Source organism: Thermobia domestica, chromosome 2 (genome assembly GCF_964235325.1).
Source record: "Thermobia domestica chromosome 2, izTheDome1.hap1.1, whole genome shotgun sequence".
Classification (NCBI taxonomy): Eukaryota; Metazoa; Arthropoda; class Insecta; order Zygentoma; family Lepismatidae; genus Thermobia; species Thermobia domestica.
This window is the reverse complement of record NC_137455.1, coordinates 371,272,598-371,296,706: the sequence shown is the minus strand read 5'-3', so window position 1 is coordinate 371,296,706 and position 24,109 is coordinate 371,272,598. Positions and strand designations below refer to the sequence as shown.

The following is a 24,109-nucleotide window of genomic DNA, read 5'->3' as shown; positions in this document are numbered from 1 at the left end:
CGTCATGGAGCAAATTATGCAGAAGATCGAATTTAAATGACTTGATATCTTCATCTACCCAGAACAGACTCTGAACATGAACCGTTCCTCCATCACTCAACTTCGCACAAATAGAAACAAATCTCAGAAACGTAGATATTCCTTCTTCATAACACGTTGTACTTACCATTCGAAGAAAACAGCAGACGCTAAATGAAAAGAAAAATTATAAACTTTACATAACTCATTAACCATAAAGGAAATAAAAAATATTTGAAATAAAAAAATGATTCTTAAATTTTTCTGGCGCTAGATATTTGCACATATCCATCAGGTCCTTATCCAGAGGGTCTAGGGGGCCGCCGCCCCTAAATTTTTGCTAGCCTCCTAAAATTTTCACGGTAGGCTTGCAAATGAACTATAATATGGTGATGAATTATAATATAGTTGGATCGCCCCCCCCTAACTTCATCCAGGCCCTCCTACATTATTGGACTGGCTACAGGCCTGATATCCATCGAGTTCCTTCTTTTCTCTCTGGGGCTGTATATGATTGAGACAAACTTAACTAGTCACAAAATACAAGGAACAGGAATTAACCGAATGAAAACAGAAAATAAAGCTTAAACAAACATGTCGGACGCGGAAGTAAAAAAAAAAAAAAAAAAAAAAACCGAGACATGCGATAAAATGACCCTTGCATCATGTTGTGGCTTGGGTATTGTGTTTTGGTTCATACATGTCGCATTGCTCTGCTTGATAATCATCACGACCCCATCAACAAAATTGATCCTCCAATACTTTCTAGTGACTTTAGAATTAACCAGTCCTTGTGACACAGTACAGGAAACCTAAATAAAGACGTTTCACTTAAAATAGCAGATTTCCTTAAGTTAGCGTTCGTCTCGTTGTGTTCCCACAAACCTCAACGAATAACGTTTATGTATCTCTTCGTTTTGTATCTTTGGATTTTTCATATCCAGCATTATTTTGAAAACACCCAATGTATTTAACAAGTGCCAACAGTAGCAGTCGCGATCTACTGGCTCTCCTTAAATCAGCGATGACAAGATGCATTACTATTCTTTCCTTGTTACTTCTAAACGATAACAAACACAATTATCTGTATTATTCTTGACTGGTTAGAGATGTTTCATTCTTATGTTTCTAGAAGGAGAAGCAAAGTATGCAGTGCTTAAAGAGAAAACTTTCAAGAAGATGTACCTGAAAATTGGCAATGTTTTCTAAAACAACAGTTTTCTTTCTTCAAATTTTCTTATGAAACAATAGTTACAGTAATAACAACATGTAGCAAAGTATATCGCGTTAGTATGTATCGGGCGGTTAAGATATTCCAAGCCTTGAGGTGCTACAACAATCGTGGGGTGACGAAACTCGATGAAATCATTGCACTATCCTTTCTTACCATAAACACTAATATATTAAGCACTAAAATTAATCGTTCGGTTTTATAAAGGTAACCAAAAAAGTTATGTGGGTTTTTGTAGAGGTCTCTGTTCCATTGGCCCTCACACCGTGAGTAGAATGCGAATGGAGATAAGGTGAATGTTAGTTGTTGGTCTGGGTATATCCAACATACTACCTGGTTGTGGCAGTTCAGTTACACCGTGAACTTGCGTAAGGACAGAGTAAACATGAGCTCTCCACAGGGCGTCTTAAGGACATGTATACAGTACGAGTTCAAACTGGAGTCAAACGCCGCTGCAGCGGGGCGGAAGATATGCCAGACCTGGTGTCGTGACTATGCGGACAATGCAACGGTGGTTTAATAAGCTTTAAGGATGGTGACACGCTCGAAGACGAACCGCGTGCCGGAAAACCAACACTTGTACAAAATGAAGGTCTTCAGGCAGCAATTGAGGCGAACAGTGGCCAGACATGTAAGGAACAGGGACTACAATTCAGTGTGAGTGGAGCAACCATTCGACAGCACCTCCATCAACTTGAAAAGCACTACAAGTTGGGTCGATAGGTCCCACAATGATTTGACTCCGAGCCAGAAGGCAACGTGTACAAAAACTTGTATTTCTTTGCTGTCGTGTCCAAGGTAGGAGCGATTTCTGAATAGGGTGTTGACATGTGATAAGAAGTGGATTCTGTACCAAGTACGTCTTAGGTGACATATCGATGTTCGAAGGTGGTTGGTAAAAAAGCGACAGAACTTTCTTGCTTACTTTATAATAAGATGTAGAACGTTGAACCCAACGATGTCTATGAAACTAGACAATGTCAAGCATCATTCAGTACTAGAAGTTTGGAGAGAAAAACATGTAGCACCATTTAATATTTATGAACATATGATTGCAGTTTAGGAAAACACCCATCTTCCTATGCCACAGTGAAAAGATAGACTGCCTATCATGTTCTATCGGAGGAAGAGAATCTCTGATAGATTACTCAAGGCCTGACCATGGTGGGCATGTGACTACCGAAGAAATATGTACAAAAGTAGAGCAATATATATTGAATAAGTAATGTATGACAGTGTCTCAGATTGCTGTGACATTGGATATTAACTTCGGATCAATTGAAAAAAAAATCCTACATGAGAAGATGATATTGTCAAAAGTAGGCGGAAGGCTGTGTGTACGACTCTGAAAGATATACGAGAACGTTCTCTTGTATTTTAACCATAATAGACTATGATGAAGTCGAGTGACAGATTCTGGGACATGGACTCAGTAGCATAACCCTGAATCTAGGCAAGAGGGTATGATGTGGAAGTTCGGAACACAAAAAACTATCGATAAGATTCTTGTTGCGAGTTTTTGAGGGGAAAAAGAACATTTGTTTTTATTGAATGCATGCCTTATAATAGCAGTGCTTAATAATCCAATATGATGAGTCAACTCCATTCAGGAATAATAAAAAAATGGCGCAGCAAACTATCCTAAAGATGTTGCCTGTCTATGACAATATTTGGGTGCACAGAGCTGCTGTTGTCCATCTGTTTGTTAACAGTGCGGATTCTAGCTTCTTTCCCATCTACCATGTTCTCCAAACTTAGCTTCAAGTGATTTTTTCTTGTTTTAAAAACTAAAGAATTACTTGAGTGTTTCACGTTATAGCGAAGATGATGAACTAAAGGATATTATCTAAGACTGGTTTGACGACTGCAACAAAACCTTATTTTTTCTACTGATATTCGACATTATACTGACCGATATGGTAAGTGCGTTGAGATGAAGTGAAGTTATGTAAAAATCTGAGTAAGTAATTTCAGACAATCATCTACTTCTTATAATTTTAGGCTGATCTTTTTTGTTTATGTTCCGTCACAGTTTGTAGAACCAGAGTCAGCCATCTTCCCAACTTACAACAACACACCGTTGAAAGTGGAAATGATTTCCACGAGAAAGTCTCTACGCTAATACCCCTATTATTTCATGAAATGGCTTTATTGCAGTGATTCATCTCTTATTATTATCTCTCGTTACACCGTCTTAGTTTTATATGTTGTGTTTTGGTAAAATTATACTTCTGTCTTTGAACTACTTTCCATAAGAGGTAAGAGTGCATATCTGACGTCAATAGCTCAGCAGCAAATCAGTGCCTTTTAGTAACACGTGACTTTGTTTATGAACGTTTGGAAGTAACACGGAGTGGATAATAGATAACAATTTGAGTTTATGAAATGAAAAATAAAATCTTTCAGTTTTTACGTCCGATGGTTATGCCATGTATCCTAAAGCAGACGGATGGTGAATGAAAGTGAATGATCATAGAAGAATTTGGTGAACCATGTCCCAAATTTGATTTTCTTTTTCATTCAAAAGATCCTTTATATTTCTATCGAAAATTTTCTTATAGGTCTTATATCTGGAGAACTACATATAGTGTAGCCAAACCCAAACCATTACTTCAGTATCATGTGCTTATTCCATAAAAAATAAGAAAGCTCGATTCAGGGGACGTTCAAAAATTCTATGACCCCTGATTCAAAAACTAATTATTGGCCAAGATTGCAATCTTTTGATGCATTTTTGGATCATCCTTAAAATTCTTGTTTGTCCTTATGCAATACCAAGTTTATGAAAGACCCAACGTACTAAAGTGCTGCCAAAATGTCTTGAGCCGTGGCAAAAATGCGAACTAAAGCTCACACCCCCACGCGTTGAGCCAATCAGGGTTGAGCTGTTGCTAAGCGAGAGAAAGGGAGTGGAATTCCTTCAGCCGATAGCAGCGCTTGTAACGGGAGACTAGGGATCAAGTCAATGTGGTATATCTTTAATTATATGGGCTTTGGACCACGACAGGGCTTTGAATCTGACACAGTTGATGGTTGCACAGACCACCATGAAAGAATACCCCTCCCTTACACTATATATAGACCACTTCCCGCTACATTATCTTATATGAACGACCACTGGGAAAAACCAGATGACGTTAGCGGTAGCAGATGCATTTTCTGCATATAGTAAACATTTTGTATACACTTGTGCAGTTTAATTATGATACACGGCTGCAAAGATAATAAAGAAAGATCATACATTATTCAAAGATTGCACAACGATTTGATAAAGTTAATAGTTACATAGGAATAGAAATGAGGAAACATGGATACGTTCCCACGGCTGTTTACGTTAGTATAACCTAGTTTATATTGAAGTAGAAGTAGGTAAACATGTTTGCTCTATGCAATTTATTAATAATAGTAAATTTTCTCTTTGTAGTAAAGTTTCTCTCTCTCCTATGTGTCACCAGAGAGATTCAAAGATACTGTTTAAAATTCATATTTCTTTAGCAATGAACTTAAAAATGTTTCGTTACTGAATTCTCTATGTCTATGTATATATATGTGTGTGTGTCTGTTATTAGTGAATTTTTCAATTTTGAGCCCTCCATTCGATAGAGTATCAAAAATTATCAGAGAAAGTGATGGCATTTTTCTAGTCAGTCTTACCATTCCCGAGATATTGGCCCAAAAAGTTTCGATTTCGGGAGATTTAAGGAGCCACATCTCCGGAATCGTAAGTCATATTTTGCGAATTTTTCAATTTTGAGCCCTCCATTTTTGAGCATGTGTCTTGGTAAAACAACATATCATAGAACTTTTTAACAGAACTAATATGAAAAAAAAAAAAAACAGTACTCAAGGAAATTATAACTGGATAGATATATTACAAGAATTGTTTAATGAGTATAATAATAAAGTACATAGAACAATTGGTATAAAGCCTGTAAAAGATAATAAGAAAAACTAATTCTTTTTAAGTTCGTTCTGGCAATGATCTTTTTTTTACAAGGGATGAGAGAAAGATATTGGCTTTCTTTTAATTGTTTAACTTTTTGTTGTAATAATGAATTAGGAATAGAAAAAGTTATTAAACTATAGAATTCATTTTGTTGTATGGTTAATTGGGTTGAGATTATTACAAGAGAGAAGTCGTGGTTGTGAGTCATTCAATATTGTATTCAACATCTGAAGTTAATACCTACATATAGATATTGTATTGTAATAGTGAAATAACCAAGGATGTTATAAAATAGAGGATCTGCCCATATGTATCTTCATCCTATTAAATCGATGAAGCCAAAAAACAACCGAGCATCGGCACGTCTGATTGGCTACTCTCGTTTCTGCCATTGCCTGATTGGATACTTTCGTTTCAGCCATGATTGTTGGCTCAAAACATTGCGATCCTATTGGGCGGAGTGGGCAGAGTAGGGGTGGCGAAACTGTGACGTATGGCTTCAACATTTTATTGTAAGGGCATATCCTCTATTTTATAAGATCCTTGGAAATAACAAGCTGATGTTTCATAAACTTTATTATCATTTCAATGTATTTTATAACACGCGAGTGGCGTACTCAAAGGGGGTTTACTGGTATGCAAACATTCTTTCTAAAATATATTGTGAAATAATAAAAGTAGACTATATTGAGACTACATTTTATCTCAAATAATTTTATGAAACGTCCAATGGTCAGTGGCGTACTCCAAGAGGAGGTTTATTGGGTTTTAACGACTCTCTCTACAAGATATTGTGGAATAATAAATTTTTACTATATTGAGATCATACTTTATTTCTCAAATCTTATATATAAAAGAGAACGCACAAATCCTTTGTTAGCTCATCACGCTAATACGGCTGAACCAATTTCTTTCATTTTTGGGGGGTTATTAGGATTTGGACCCTAGATGGTTTTTATCATATCACTTTAATTTTTAATTACCAGTGTCTTGAGATAATTGACCATTCAAGTGTCCATAACGTACAAATCCTTTGTTAGTTCATCATAGGTAAAAATAAACGTATTTATATGCAACCCGCATGACCGTGTCACTCGGCGGGTTAACATAAATGACAGGCGATATAATGTTAACATTTACTGCAATCTACTATGTTTTTTATCATATCACTTGAAAGCGAAAAAGTAAAAATTATCTAAGTAACAAAGTTTATTGCGTTCCGGGGTGACCGCAGCGAAGCGGGGTGAACGCTGCTAGTAATTTTATAAAAGATCAAATTATCAGTGGTGTACTCAAAGGGGACTTACTGGGTTTCAACCACCGTTTCTACAAGATAGTGTGCAATAATAAAAGTTTACTATATTAAGATCAGACTCTATCTTTCAAATAATTTTATAAAATGTCAAATTAGTCAGTGCCGTAGGCAAAGGTGGTTTACTGGATTTCAATCCCTTTTCTACAAAATATTGGGGAATAATAAAAAGTTATTATATCGAGACCACTTTTTATCTCAAATAATTTTATAAAATATCCAATAGTCAGTGGCGTACTCAAAGTAGGTTACTGGGTTTCAAGCACTTTTTTTTTTTTAATCAAGAGATCCAATATATTTTAATCAAAAATTTTCCTGTACGCCTTATATCTGGAGAACTACATATAGTGTACCCAAACGCAAACTATCACTTAATTCAGCATGATGCGCTTATTCCGTACAAAATACGAAACTGGATTTAGGGGCCATTCAAAAATTTTAGGACCCCTGATCCAAAAACTAATTATTGACCAAAATCACAATCTTTTGATGCATTTTTTGGATCATTCCTAAAATTATTGGCCAAGATCGCAATCTTTTGATCTATATTTGTTAGATCTGTTCTAAAATTCTTGTTTCTTTTTACAAAATATGGTTAAATAATGAAATTTACTAAATTGAGGCCCCTTTATGTCTCGGGTAATTTACTAAGAGGTGACTAGGTCTTCTATATTTCCCACTAAAAAAACAGTACACGTTATGAAAATTTACAGTTATTTGCTTGTTTTTGTTGAAGTACCATAATAAAATAATAGGCCACCATTATATGTGACAGGAAGTAGATTATTATTATAGTTTAGAATTGATGCCAAATAAAAGCTCTTTTTTTTCTTTTTTCAATATTGTATGAATGATATTAAGATGTCGATACCATTCTAAATTATACCAACATGCAATTTACTCTTTCTCCCAGCGGACATGGTTAAGCATCTGGAAGCATGGTGAAAGTTGCTAACTCTATGGACTGTGGAACCCGTAGGTTCAATGTCGCATTCACGAAAGCTCTCCGTCGACTTCTGTAATTAGCCAACTGGATCCACTTTCTATTTTGTGTTCCTATTTCTGCGAGATTCATCTTCCTGTTACCTCCTCTGCGCCTAGGTCTTTCTAATGGTCCCTTTTCAATTGGATTTCCAGTCAAAACTTTAAAAGCGTTCTTACTTTCTCCATTCTGGCTATACATAACCTGGTTACCTGAACACCCAGACTTAGTAACATTAGCAATGTTAGGTAAACGCTATAAGTTATCCAGTTCCTCGTTATGAAATTTCCGCCATTACTCATTCTTGTTTGTCATCATTTCCATATTTGCCTTAGGATTTTATTTTCAAATAATTTCATTTTGCGTTCTTCCCTCAAAGTGAGCGATCATGTTTCGCAACCGAATTGCACACAACTAGTAATTGTCGTTCTACTAGCCTATCCGGGACTTCGTCCTCAGAATCTCTCATTTGGCCTACGGTCTCGCACCTCTCATATTCCTAACATATCTCTAGTCTTAAAGGATTTCGTGATATAGTCCCATTATTATGACAATTACAACCCCCGTCTTTTTTGTGTTTTGCCTTTTTCTTTCCTTCTAAGGAGAACATGAAAAAAGGCTTTAACAACTCTTTAATGAACATGTTGCTACTCTTAAGGGATTTTGAAATATGGCAGTTATTTTGACAATTACAACCCCCACTCTTTTTTCTTCCCTTCTAAAGAAATATAAAACACGCTGAAACGCCTTTAATTATCTTAAATTAAAAGACTAAATACCAATTTATTTTATAAGTCTTTAAGAGATATTGCAAAGGATGCATCTCATCACCCAATCACAGGAGATCTCAGCAATTCAAATTTTGTCATTAATCAACGCAATACTCCTTACTCACAATTAACCAGCTCACCAAATCTGCTATTGAAGCTGCTAAGAAAGATTTTACAGAAGTTTTCCATCAGGGTCAATTTGATCTTGCAAGTACGATTGTCAGATCTCAAGTTCGTGGTTAACAAAACCACTGAGAAGATGCTGAGGTACTAATAAAACTCCAACTGACCAAAGCAGCATATATATTTTAAAATTATATATTTGTGTTACAGTTTCGGTTATGTAACATAGCCTTCCTCAGACACATTATGAGACGAATATCTAATTTTGACAGCTTATATACAATGTAGATGCAAGACACGCCAACTTTCTCTTTACAAAACATAAACTTTTAATTGGCTCTAAAAAGTAAATTTTTAATTACTGTAGTCACTTTCTCTTTTTGCGCACCTGTTATGAAACTCTCAATTAGGTGTTTGTCACTTACACTTTCTATTCGCTATTGCCCATCTGCTGTTCTCCGTAGTACACCTGCTCCAACAGCTCATGTTGATCCTTTTAATTCTTGAATACATGAATTAATTCCTTTTAATACATGAATTATTGGGAAAAATTATAGACAAAATAAAAAGAAAGAATTAAAAGGATCAACACGAGCTGTTGGAGCAGGTGTACTACGGAGAACAGCAGATGGGCAATAGCGAATAAAAAGTGTAAGTGACAAACACCTAATTGAGAGTTTCATAACAGGTGCGCAAAAAGAGAAAGTGACTGCAGTAATTAAAAATTTACTTTTTAGAGCCAATTAAAAGTTTATGTTTTGTAAAGAGAAAGTGGGCGTGTATTGTATTCAGATCGTATATAAGCTGTCAAAATTGGATATTTCTCTCACAATGTGTTTGAGGAAGGCTATGTTACATAGTCGAAACTGTAACTCAAATATATAATTTTAAAATATATATACTGCTTTGGTCAGTTGGAGTTTTATTAGTAATCTTGAGTTTTGCAAAGATACAATGATTAATTTACATGCTGAGGTAATACATCTATTTCGTTACAACTACCACCGGAGAACTAAAAATAGTTTTTCACTCTACCTAAGTTTCTGCCGATATCATATCAAAATCATTTCTATCGTAAAAAATATTGTTATACTCTTACGAAGAGGACCAAGCTGTCCTCTCGCCCGGAAGGTTACTTCACTGCTGCTGCTGGCTGAAGTTATCCATAGCAGCCAAAATTCAGGACTATCTTCTACTAAGTTATATCTAACGAATACCAACTTCGGTCATTTAACATCTATGCCAACTTGCGATGTCCTTTCTTCTTCTGGTTTCCAAATCGCACACTGCGGCAACAATTTTACGTTTTAACGTCTACTTTATACTGTAGATTCTTTTTCAGCTATTCCAAAGGGCAAAATAGCGAAAGCTAGACGCTTGAGGGGATAAACTTATGTAATAATAATAATAATAATAATAATAATAATAATAATAATAATAATAATAATAATAATAATAATAATAATAATAATAATAATAATAATAATAATAATTTCCATTGTTGCACCTGTGTTATTGTTCGGCAAAAACTTCGTTTTCATTTAATGATTTGACAGAGGTGGGATGGAACTTAAAATCAGATTTGATGGAAATTAACTGTGCAATATTAGTTCTGTTTTGAAATGTATAATATTCATACTTCATACAAAATATAATAATTGTTAACTATGAGTGCGTTATTCGACAAAGCTGATAAACCAAACATATTCGAACTAATGCAGTATATTGTAAGGATCCATACACCGACACGTACGGCAAGCCACATGTTTTCACTATAAACACGTGTTTTTACAATTATAAACAAACAGAGGCAGACGACAAGATGACTACACTTCCAGGTAAAACGAAGAGGATTCGGAGAATTAAGAAGATAGTCGACAATCCCTACATAGGTGTTGCTCCAAGAAGATGACTATAAAAGTGATCGATGAAACGAAGAAAATAGCAAGCAATTGATTAGTCCAGTGGAAACATGAGAGACTACTGGCCAGGAGATCCGGGTTCGATTCCCACCAACTTCTCTTACTTCAGTCCCGTACTCTGTGGCCACATGGTTAGCGTACGTGACTTCAGAATCAGAGGTCCTGAGTTCAATTCCCGTGAAGAGTAAAATTTCCCCGGTTTCAAATTCCCACCAGGTCCAAACTTTTATATGTCGTCTGTGGAACTCTTTCTATCAAGATCAGGAAGCAGCTTCTACGCAGATGCCTACAACATTTTAATGAAACCCTTCAGTAGATGGACACGCCTTCTAGAGACTTCTGGAGGCTGGTTCGAACTCTTGCAAGACTTGCTTCCACACCACGCGCACACCTCTTCAGAGGCCTGCAAGGACTGGTGTACCATCCGAAAGAACAAGCCATCCTCTTTGCGGACTAACTTAAGGGCACCTTCCAAGACAATCATCTGCAACCAGACGTAGAAACGCTTGAAGCAGTCTAGCAACCGCTTCACAACTTACAGCAGAATATACCGTTCCAGCACACAGCACTAGTACGATCCAGATAAGTGCAGCAGATAGAGAAACGCCTTCCAGCTCACAAAGCTGCAGGCCCTAATCGTATTTCACCCCAGGCAATCAAACATGTTCCCCGGAAGCTTATAGTAGTACTTTGCAGACTGGCCAACGCAATTCTCATCACCGTCCACTTCCCACCAGCTTGGAAGGAAGTCAAAGTAATCCTCATATGGAAGACAGCTGCCAACATATCTGACTTGAAAAACCACCGGTCCGTTAGTCTGCTATCACATCTCAGCAAACCGGTAGAAAGGATCATACAAAGGAGACTTCAGCACAACACACAGGACAGGAACATCATCCCACCTCATCAGTACGGCTTTCTTCCAGACATTGCACAACTGTTCAACTCGTCAGAGTGGCGGAGGAGATCGCATTTCGCTTCAATAAACGAGGGTATACACTAGGACTCTTCCTGGACATTGAGAAAGCCTTCCAAGGTCTGGCATGATGGCCTTGTCCATAAGCTGCTTCAAAAAGGAATCCCTCACTATCTGGTGAGGTTGATAAACAAGTACTTACGAAACAGAAGTTTCTGAGTCATTTACACAGGGCACCACACCACCACCAACTTCTGGAGTTCCTCAGAGTTCCTACCTCTACCAACTGTTATACAATGTATACACCAGTGACATTCTGCAATACCATCACCGCGACTTATGCAGATGACACTGCGCTGTTTGCAAGCCATCACAATCACCGGTATGCAGAATTCTACCTGCAACGTCACATTCACAGGATAGAAAACTGGACCAAAAACTGGTGAATCAAAATAAACTCGACAAAAACACCCTGGTGGACTACACCAAAAACAGGAAGCAGCGACCCTTCAACCTTTCCCTACAAGACATTCACCTATCCCTCAGCATCCAAGCGAAATATCTTGGGGGTCATCCTAGACAAGCAACTTTCCTTTCTACCCTAAATTTCATCCACTCAAAGAACTCAACCCAACTCTTACGAGCACTCCTGTCGCTCTTCCTGAGCCCACAACTCACTCATGAGACCAAACTTCATGTTTACAAGATGTGCCTCCGATCCGTCCTGCTGTACACACATCAAGCATGGAGCCATGCTCCACGCACTTACCTTCGACAGCTGCAGGTAGTCCAGAACAGGGCTGTCAGAGCGATAACTGGATATTCAAGGGACACCAGAGTGGCATCCTTCTGACGCCAGATACGAGGATCTACATACCAGCACATCTCGCACATTACAACGCAGGAACTCCGAAGAAACCTGTACAAGATGCCTCGACCAAGGTAACACACCACAGATGACCATAGGTAGCCAGTGACAGTTACGGTTCCGAACAGATCAGCTACGAACAGAATACACTATGCCAAGCGCAACAAACATGGAAGGCATGGGCTAGGCCCGACACTTCATCAAACATCACAGCCACGATGATGAACGAAAGAGCGGAAAAAAGGAAGTATCAGACCAGTACTGATCGCTAACCCACCAAAATGTTCTCCCGAGGCTGCCATTGGCTACGGAAAATTCCTTTGATATCTACTCCTGGGGCTGCCATGAGATACGGAGTATAATCCTTCAAAACTATCTCCCGAGGCTACTATGATTGACGGATATATCCTTTAAGTACCTAATCCCGGAGCAGCTCTGAGCTACGGAGTATAATTTATCCCCGTCTGAGGCCACTGTGGGCTAAGACAAATATCCTTTATTCCGAGGCCACATCGTGTGCCGAGGAAGTTTGTACTACCCTGTGTAGCATGTTGCAAGATTATATATATAAAAAAAAGGTCATTTAAAACTAGCGCCACTTCTTATGGGTGGTGAAAATAGGAAGTAGTATTATTCTGGACGTAGTTAACTGACCACCTTGTGGTCATTGGAAAATTGAATAAACGACGGAGAGCACATGCTCTGGTTAATCGTCGGAAATGGTGTAATTTTAATAGAAAGTTCAGAACCTTTTCTTTAACGAGATTATAACTTCGTGAATTGTGATATATTCGACATAATCTGGATAAGTATTTATACTATTTTCTTGAAAGTGACTAGTAAAATCTGTTGAAGTTGAATAGGAGTCTAATCTGAATACTCTTACGAGGCATTTTTTGTGTTATAATATCTACGTATGAAGTTTGCAATTTCAATTCCTGTTTTGATTGACTATGTAATAATACTAGTGATAGTGAAGATTTTTACTAATTTCCAAAAGTATTATCTGAATGAACTTTTAATACGTGGCAAAAGATATTAGTACGAGTGATTCAAGGGAACATTTAACAGTATTTACCATGATTCATCGATGGATTATATAATCAGAATTTGCTGTATGAGTTACTACAATATTATATATTCTAGTGTGATTTTTGAATAAAATCATTCTACATTTTAGTGTACTAATGGATTTAGTGATATTTGTGCAAAATTACATTAAAATTTTGAAATATCTATCGTCACCAAGTTTTTCATATTTTCTAACGCACTCACCCAAATTCCATTATAATTACTTCTGTTTTTTTTTTTTTTTTAAATAATTTGTGTGGGTTTTATACCCTGCACCACGGCGTCTAAATTAATACAAGACGTCGGCTCACCTGAGAACATCTAAAGACTTAGAGAAAGGATTTACAAAAACTTTGTAAAAATGTTTATAAGACATTCTTGTTATACCAAAATGGTAAAGAGCTGAAATTCCGTATACATATTTAGATTCTACCTACAGAATATAGCAACATTTTCACCAGTATTGCCAATCTAGCAATTTTCGCAAGGTGTCTAGCTAGTAAAAAAAAAAATTTTACTTATTATATATATAATTTTGAACAATTCCCCGTTCAAATTTGCCAATTTCTAGCAATTTCTGTTTAGTAATAACCTTTTACATTGATAACTTATTCTTAATCTAAATCTAAAATTATCAAAACAAACATAGTAAAGTATTATTTGTTATTTTGATAATCCTCTCCTCCTTGTAAAACTTACACTACCGGGCCATATTTTACTATCTTATTAATAGAGATGCAAAAAAGCCGGCTTTTTTGAATCGGTGGTTTTTTTCACATAAAAAGCCGGCTTTTTTTGAAAAAAAACGAGAATTTTGGAAATTTTGGCTTTTTTCATTTTCATGATTTTTCTATCCAAATAGCTTTCTTATAGTATATTCTATAGTTAGATAAGAATTCCATGACCTAAATGCCATATTTAGCTTTGTAATTCACCATCAAGATGGATGGAGCACATGTTTTACGAACTAAAGCTAACATGAAGAATGTAGTATTTGAAGGCAATTTTACAGGGTATTTAACTTTATTTTAACTTTAGAGTTATAGACATTTTTTTCTTCTCGGGATCATTTTAGTTTGTCATCCGTATTTCATTTCTAAGAGCTTAGTACTTCAGCTTCTAGCACAAAAGTTAAACTTACGTTTTTCTATATATCCATCAAAGCATATGTTTTTCAATATGTCTATCAGAGCGTACTTCCACATTTCTGTTATACTGTAGTTGTGCAATGATTTAGCATTAGTTTTCCGTATACAACCTTGAATACCAATTTATACAAATAATCAGTAGTGGATTTAGAAAAGTACTTTGGGAGGGATTTCTCTGATTGTTTCGTTTTCTAAAAAGTCCTAATTTTATTTGGGAGGTGCTTAAAGTTTATGAGTACAGGCATAGCTAATATTTCGTTTCGTTTATATGTTTAGCAATAATTTTCCGGATACAACCTTGAAAATCATTTTATACTGAGAATCAGTGGCGAATTTAGAAAAGTATTTTGGGAGGGGTTTACTACTAATGTTTAGTTTTTCTAAATATTCGTAATTTTTATTTGACGGGAGCTTAAAGTTTATGAGTAAAGGCATAACTAATAGATATATCGTTCGTTTTAGACATTCCGCAACTTTGGGGAACAGGCTTCAGTACGGAAGACCGACCCCCTAACCTTCGCAAAACCGTCACTGCTGGTAATTAGTAATAATAACGATTTCAAAACAATAAGAAAGGAAGCCAACTCCTACACTCCTACTCGGCCAGCACACGCACTATTTCTACATTCACAGATGGAATGAAGGAAAGCTTTGTCAGAATGGTCAAATGCTGGGTTGAATCCCGGACTTCCCGATAGAAGCGCAAAAGCCAACCACTTAGTCATGTTTGTTGTGCAGTTGTATTTAGCTTAACTTAAATATATTCCGTAGCCCTTTTTTTTTGGGGGGGGGGGAGTTCCGTAATATGTTGAATCCCTCTTGTTAAAAATTCAGAAAACTTGAGGACTGAGTAAACCGTGATGGTGGTCAAGGGCGCCCATGTTGTGGTTTCCAAGGGGGGGGAGCAAATATAAGCGACGTTTCAAAAATAGTTTCAAATTTTGCTGTAGCTAATGTAAAAATTCTATTGGATTTTCGATATTCTGAAGTACATTTTCCTCTAGGGGGCGAGCACCCCCTTGCCCCCCTGATGGGCGCCTTTGATGGTGGTTATAAAAAAACTTAACTGTAGAATTTCAAGAATATACAGTACCAAAAGTTCCAGATGTGCAGCCTTTAATTGTATCATATAACTCTAAGTATTTCTCTTATGTTTTATTTTAATTTTATTTTGTTTCAAAAAGAGGGTATGGAATATTTTGAAGTAAAAATACTACGTACAATTTTGCTAGTTATTTGTATATTTTTTTTAAAAAGAAGTTTTTACTTTTAGGGTTGGCTCGTTTACACCAGCTTTTTTTTTTAATAACTGGTTTAAATCAAAAAAAAAAAAAAAATAAAATAAAAATAAAAAGAACAAAAATGCGAATCGTGTGAACTTCATGGTGACGTTTCCACATGTCAAACCATCTGCATTAGTCTTATTTCCTTTTCACCTTTTAATCAAGGTGTCCCATGTTCAATTCTCGGTCGAACCACAATCCTACTTTCATGTGTAAACCAAGTAGCGGTTCGGATGTCACTTTAAGCGAAAGTCTTCTCCTTGATAACCTCGGTATTACGTAAGGATGTTAAGCCTAAACATACGAAACGAAACCAAATTATATATTTCTACATGTCTGTTGTTTATAAAGAAGCCAAGGTTGCTTAAATATATTGATTGAAATTGGTAAAATTTATCGATTGCCTACGTAGCTTCCAACATTAGCTTGGATTGGACTTTCAATGATATCTACATACTAAATTTGTAATTTAATACCTCAATTTAGCGTACTGATTATAATACGTTGACCTTTAAATTTTACATGCAAAGCAATAACAGGATTTTCCCGTTATTGTTTTTCATTTAAAATAATGACGGGATTTTCCCGATGGTTAGGGCGGGAGTTTCTCAATTTAAGAAATTTGCTGAACGGACTTCTTTAATCTTATGGGACCTCTTCCAGCATAACCCCGTTGTTGCATAATGACACCAAGGCGAAACAAACTTATTTCTGTGAATATGTAATATAAATACATAACGCAAAATATCTAAATTAAAAAACTTGGTTTAAACCCCGAAAAAGCCTGGTTTAAACTGCCCCCAAAAAACAGGTTTTTGGCATTTTCAGAAACAACCATGATTCTTGCCAACTCTGCTTACTTTTGTATATAGGAGGTTAATTTTTTTTATTATATACATTGGTTAATCCTTTGGAATTCATAATGTAAAAATGTTAAAGTAAAATTGTTTAAAATATCTTTTCGAAATTCATGGTTTATTTTCGAGTTTTTATATTATTATCGGCATTAAGTCTGCTTTATCAATTTAAAGCAGAAGTTTGAAAAAAGCCCAAAATTTCCCAAGCAAAAAGCGAAGCAGAAAAAAACGAGTTTTTTTTTCAAAAAAGTCGTTTTTTTTTCGAGCCCTTGCATCTCTACTTATTAATCATCCTTGCTTATTTCGTCAATCTCATGACAAGTCAAGATTCTGGAAGTTTTACCTTTCCATATCTAAATTCAATGAGAATGTTTTGGTGTATGATCGGTATGGACGAAGTGTTTTCAGTGTTGTGGTAGAATAATAGAGCCACTAACGAGTAAACAAAATTATTTCAAAGATTGAGAACAAAGAAAAGAATTCAAAGAGTGTATAGTGCCTCGTCAATGATGCACATAAAGTGTACTCTAAATACTTTTTAAGTTTTAAGTATGGGTTATGGATGGCAAAATACCAGTAACAGTATTATAGTAGCTGCTTGCTTCATTATTAAATTCTGTTAGCTATAAATTTAGCTACACATTTACAAGAGTTTAGCCCAGCGTTTCCCAACCTTTTTCAACTTGCGGCACACTACGGGTCTAACTTGAATTCTCGCGGCACACTCATAGGTATTATTATTATTATTATTATTATTATTATTATTATTATTATTATTATTATTATTATTATTATTATTATTATTATTATTATTATTAATATTATTATTTGTAAATAGAAAATACCGTCGTATTTGTTTTCTTTGATTACTGACCTCCTTCTGACAAAGAATAAAGCTCGATCACTGGTTTTCCTCCATCGTAAATCATTATACTTATTTTTCATTCAAATTAAAAAATAGAAAACAATTCCAATCAAATATAGAACTCAGTCTTTTAAAAAATACACTTTCTTTTTCGAAGAATGTATCCAACCTTTCACAAGGAAGATCACTATATTACGAACGAACAAACAAATCTCTTGTACTTTTAAAACAGAATTGCGGTAATTTGTATGAGTGTTTACTTTGTCGAAAGGATAGAATGAGATTTTAAAATTTCAAGTTACGAAATAATCTGTAACAATAAAGAAACAATAATGGTCATAACAGTGATAATTAATACTTTTTTCAACATTAAAAATGAACAGATAAGTAACACAGTGTGAAACTTATAATTTATTAACATGGTTAATATACGTCACAATTTTAAATATTAATAAAATTCTGTTTTCGAAATACAATCTATGTAGTAGTAATGTATGTACAATAATATTTATTCATTACAGTATTTTTTCATTGTAGAGGTTCATAGTAATGTGAAATTTAAATACACATATTTCCTGTCTTGCAATTAGGTTCCTATATAATTAATAATTTTGTTTTCATTTCCTCGCGGCACACCGGTTGGGAAACGCTGGTTTAGCCATTTATAGCTATATTCTATGCGTCATTCAGCTACTTTTTGAGAGCAACTATTGTCAACACCGACTTTTGCTATACCAGTCGGTCACGTAACAATGTGTGTGGTGGTATACTTATCTGAGGCAGATAGGCAAAGGTTCTTAAGAGTAGTACTTCAGTATGGAATGAGAAACTATCGAAGTTCGATTAAAGTATCTTGATTAGTCTTAACCTCTTGCTTTCCATATGTCATTTTCATATTGCCTACTGTAATACTAGGTTTTCATTTTATGTTAAAAGACTGCCTAGACCGTAACATAGGGCGTAGTTATTGTGTAAGTGTGAGGATGGCGTTCACATTGCTGATAAAAGAAAATTGCATTGTGGAACATTTGGAATGAAAAAGGGAATTTTTATGTTATGAAGGGATTTTATGCTGCTTCAGATTGGCAACACTAACCGGAGATCAAAAGGTAAAGCTTTTTTTTACTTTTCTCCTATCTCGAAATACGATATCGAAGTTGCCAATTGTTTATCGTCAAAATAAACACGGTTCGTAATTGAACACATGTATTGCCAATTGTTTATTGTCAAAACAAACACATGGCTTCCTTAGGCCTGCCGTAAATGGGGACGAAACATTTTTTTAATCGCTTTTCTGTCAGTAATGTGCTGCCACCTGAGGAGAAATAGTGGAACTAAGTCTTGCATTTCATCTATTAACAAATTTCATCCTCTTCAGGATTAATACGACCCTTAATAAAAATACGTTTTCATGACATGCTCATGGATGTCACTGGTATTTTGCAATGGAGTATTTTATGACATCCACACGAATGTCACTGGTATTTTGCAATGGAGTATTTTAAGACATCCACATGGATGTCACTGGTATTTTGCAATGAGGTATTTTAAGACATCCACATAGATGTCACTGATATTTTGCAATGGAGTATTTTAAGACATCCACATGGAGGTCACTGCTATTTTGCAATGAAGTATTTTATGATATCCATATGGATGTTACAGGAACGCAAGGGGTTAATAGAAAAATTAATAGCAGAAGTTCATGAACTTCATACTACTGAATTTTTCATCGGATCAAGACTTTATTCCCATATCAGTTGATTAGCAACTCTGACCTCACTACTCGATTAGTTGGGCTACTCGCTAACAGTTGACACTTTATCTTCCTCCAGGTCAGACATTTTGGGATACGCGTCTCGTTCCCCCATTTTACAAACGGAATGGGTCAAGTTTTCTTCGTCTTTCCAAACAAAATGTATAGGAATAGGAAAATTAGAAATTACCTAGTTATTACATAGACAATTGAGAAGTTTGATGCAATAAGGGCATAACATGCAGTTGGAGAAAAACGATGTTGAAAATTTAAGTAGTGTTTTTCTTACATAAAGCAATGTAATATGCAGCATTTTATTCCGATATTGTATTGAAATATTATCAAGAGGCTAAACAAGCATGGCAAAAGCCACAAATGCATTAGATGCAAAAAGGGCGTAAACTCGCTTACGCCCTTATTACATCAAACTCCTCAATTGTTTCAGGCTGAAAACATTTGATTAGAAGTGATGAAGCATTATTATGTAAAATTTATGTAAGTTATTCCAATATTATTACTACAATTAAATGCTAGAAAAATAATTAGTAATAGAAAAATATTTTATGGATTATTATTACTAATAACACGTAATTTATGTCTTTGCAGGTACAGTCACTTAGACGAACACCAGAAGATATTGACGTCAAATAGAGCCCAGCCACAAAACATCTGCTTCCAGAATGTGTTTTGTTTGTTTGCATTTGTAAAGAAAAGAAAACATCATCTTTTGTTTTGATGTTCCTGTTATGAAATATTTGTATCAAAAACATCGAGAGGACTGTTTTCTGTTTTTCATTTTGTAAAAATAACTGACAATTCACGCTGATCTGTGGTTATTCTTTCTCTCGAACTCTATTGTACTTGTTACGTAAAATAAATTGATGAAATAAATACAATAAATACATAAATAAAGAAAATAAGCAAAGTGCAGTTGCGAGAGTATAATACAATTATTAATTTTAATATAAATATGATTATTAGCAATAATTTATGTTTAAGTTAACAGTTTTAGCTTTGTAATGGAAGAGAATTAATACATTTAAACTATTGAGTGAGGTCCTTAACACTAAATGTGGATTTAAACATTTCTTCTCTTTCCATATCTCATGTATTCTTGTAGCTTTCAGTTTTTCAGTGCCTATTTACTTTCATTATTTGTATTGTATTTACGTTGTTTCAGTTTAGAACAATAAAGCTTCCGTAAAACTTTTGTAGATTGTTTCATTTATGTTCAGTGTACGCCATACCTTTTAGAAGGTTCAGGATTTTAAAAAAAATCGCCTATCGCCAGAAAATAGTTGTACATGGCCAAGTCATAAAATTTCCGAGTTGAAAAGCGACCAATTATAAAAATCTCTAGTTGGAAAGCATCAGATGTAAAATTTCCTACGTGTAGGCGCCCAGTCGTAAAATTTCTTATAGTTGAAAATAGGCCAATTGTAAATTCTCCTGGTTTGAAAACGCCCAGTCATCGAGTTTCCTTATTCAAAGGCATCTTGTAGTCACCACGGCATGGCGCGTCCTCAGGTTGCGGATTGAGGAGAAGGCCTGTAGATATAGAGATTAGCTGCGAATATACTGAATAAGCAGTCGCGGACAGACGACTAGGAATGGTCCTCCAGCTTGGGGACTTGGGTAAGGCTAACAACCTCATCCTGTAGAAAAAGGCACTTGTTCAGAAATATTCACAAAAGCCTCGGACAAGGACTGATAACTTGGCACGACCTCAGCAAAATAAAATGGACATGAGATTTGGAACATGGAATATTAGAAGTCTTTATAGGGCAGGCGCGTTAAAATCCGTAACGAGTGAGTTAGAGAAATACAAGATGAACCTAGTAGGAGTTCAGGAAGTTAGGTGGGGAGGAAATGGATCTGTGAATTCCGGAAATTTTACGTTCCTTTACGGGGAAGGAAATAAAAATCACCAGTTAGGAACAGGGGTTTTCGTTCACAAACGAACATTACCAGCAATTAAACGAGTTGAATTTGTTACTGACAGACTTTCTTTTATTACTCTTAAGGGACGGTGGTGTGATATTATTGTTTTAAATGTACATGTCCCAACTGAAGATGAGGATGACGATATAAAAGACAGTTTTTACGAAGAAGTAGAACGGATATTTGACCAACTCCCGCGATACTATATGAAAATTCTATTAGGGTATTTCAATGCGAAGGTAGAACGAGAGGATATTTTCAAACCGATTATAGGGAACGAAAGTCTGCATAAGGAAAGTAATGACAAAGGTGTTAGACTCCTGAACTTTGCAACATCCAAAAATCTAATCGTGAAGAGTACAAAATTCCCACATCGCAACGTTCATAAATACACTTGGACATCACCAGACGGAAAAACACATAATCAAATTGATCACGTTTTAGTAGATAGAAGAAGGCAATCTAGCATAATTGATGTCCGGTGGTTTAGAGGGACTCAATATGACACTGATCACTACTTGGTAGCAGCGATAATAAGAGAGAGATTATTGTTGAATAAAGATAATATTCTATGTTCCAAAACGGAGAGATTTAATTTAAAGAAATTAGAAGAGAGTCAGGTAAGAGAGGAATATCAGATTGAAGTTTCGAATAGATTATCGGTTTTAGAAGATTCGGAGTGCACTAGTGTTGAGGATACTTGGATTGAAATTAGAGATAGCATTAAAATTTCAGCAAAATAAAAATTGGGACACGCGGAAATACGTAGGAACAAACCATGGTTCGACCAGGAATGCATTAAACTAGCAGAGAAGAGAAAACAGGCAAAATTACGCTGGCTACAAAATCCGAATGAAATAACTACATAAAATTTCGCAGATATCAGACGGGAAACTTCCAAAACTTTTAGAACAAAGAAACGCGATTTTCTGGAAGCTAAAATTAAGGAACTTGAAGATAATAGTAAAAATAAAAACATCCGGGACATGTATAAGGCAATCAACGAATTTAAGAAAGGCTATCAACCTCGTGCTTATATATTAACGAAAGCTGACGGTATAGTTCTCACTGATACGGATAGCATCTTAAATAGATGGACAGATTTCTTTGACGATTTGCTGAACACGCCAAAAACTAATGTGCGTAAAGAAAAAGAAATACACACCGCAGAACCGTATATTCCAGAACCCAACCGAATAGAAGTAGAAACCGCTATATAGAAATTTAAAAAACTCAAATCTCCGGGTGTAGATGAAATTCCGGCTGAGTTAATGTTAACTGGTGGCGAAAAATTGTAGAACAAGATACACAAACTCATTCTCCTTATCTGGAACAAGGAAGAACTGCCACAAGAGTGGAAAGAATCAATCTTTGTTCCAATCCATAAGAAAGGCGACAAATCTGACTGTAATAATTATCGAGGCATTTCTCTTCTGTTAACATCCTATAAAATCCTTTCAAATACGAGATTGACCCCATACGCAGATGAAATTATTGGTGATTATCAGTGCAGATTTAGACGAAATCGATCAACTATCTACCAAATATTTACCATTCGTCAAATACTCGAAAAAAAAGTGGGAATACAATACCCCGGTACATCAACTATTTATTGATTTTAGAAAGGCGTACGACTCGGTTAGGAGAGAAACATTTAACATCGTTCTTACAGAACTTGGAATACCGAGAAAGCTAATTAGCAGTAGCGTAGCGTGGTATTTCGAAATGAGGATGCCAAAGTTAGTCACTTGTGCGATACAATACTACTAAAATCAGCAATACATAGCTATACCGATGGGAAATATAGGGTTGTAAAAAATTTAGGGGGGAGGCCCCCTAATTGGTGGCCTAGTGGGGTATACAGGAGCAAATGCGTGGATTACGTCAGAAGCCAATAAGCAATTGTCTCAGCTTCTTCTTACCACTACCATGTGACAAGAAAACTCGGCCCCGCTGTTGTATGAACATTGTTTCCAGTGTAGTTCCCTTTATTTCTTTCTCGTGGGCAGCTTCTTTCTCCGCATACCATACTTCAATCTCGTTCTTTAAAAAGTCACCCCTAGAAATTTGTCATCTTGAGTCCGAAACTCAGACGCCCATTCGTGAACATGGGCCTGAGTGTATACGTATATCATTTGAAGATGTAAATAGAAAACACTTAAACCAGCTCTGGGGGCCTGTTTCTGAGTATGTATTTCGTTGTCAGATATCCAGATACTGAAGGCAGGGGCGCAAATCTGTCTTCAACGTTCGGGGATCGGGTAAGACCGTTCCCATTTTTTAAAGCGATGTTCAAAATATTTATGAAGTTGAAAAACAATGCTGTGGAGGATCAGAGTTGTCTTCAACAGTTGGAGGAGGGCAGATTTGAGGCTTACTCTGGGAGGAGGGGTGATGAAACTCATATTACGGTAGATGAATCTGATTTCTGAGGTGAACCTGTTGTATATTATATACCAGGCGATGTAGATAAAATTGTGATACGTATCAAGTGTCGTGAACACATTCTGAAATCTGAATACATGCATATTTATAATTGATATGTTTCTATTTATGCATCCACAATTATCCACACTAAAATTTTAGAACACTTGTTTTGTAATAATATAAATAATAACTTCTCCAAAACTATGAAAGAAAATCAACTATGTATGGCACAACAATACTCTATTTGAGCAGAATTATGATGATCACAATAACATTATAGGAATCGTTACAGGAATTAAACAAATAATTGAAAATAGACTAACAATAATAAATGATAATGAAATATTAAAAAAACACGATTCTTTTTTTTAAATGAAATAAGTCAAGGGAAACAATTTCATCCCACTTTCCTTTGTGGCATTCGGATACAAATCATCACAATTTCAAATCGGGTGGAGGGGACATGTCCTCCTCATCTCCTCGGGATATGTGCCAATGACTAAAGGGCCCAAGCAATCTTTGCGAGGGGCGAGAATGGTCTACCAGATCGGTGACCGTGATTCTACAGAATGCTTTATATTTATGTTTGTGTGTGTGAGCTCCCTCAAAGAATTTCTGGCCACGCCACTATGTATTTATGATGAAGATTAATAGTTTGCCTTTAATTACGATT

At 35.7% G+C, this 24,109-nt stretch overlaps 1 protein-coding gene across 1 annotated transcript in view; it reads left to right on the top strand.

Moving 5' to 3' along the window:
- The window catches only part of CCHa2 (neuropeptide CCHamide-2), a 470,185-nt gene extending 449,907 nt beyond the window's left edge, over positions 1–20,278 (top strand). The window contains exon 3 of the mRNA XM_081750416.1: positions 19,675–20,278. Within this exon, the coding sequence (XP_081606542.1) occupies positions 19,675–19,719 (45 nt within the window). The 3' untranslated portion in view covers positions 19,720–20,278. The remainder of the gene's footprint in view (positions 1–19,674) is intronic.
- Positions 20,279–24,109: the final 3,831 nt, after the last annotated feature.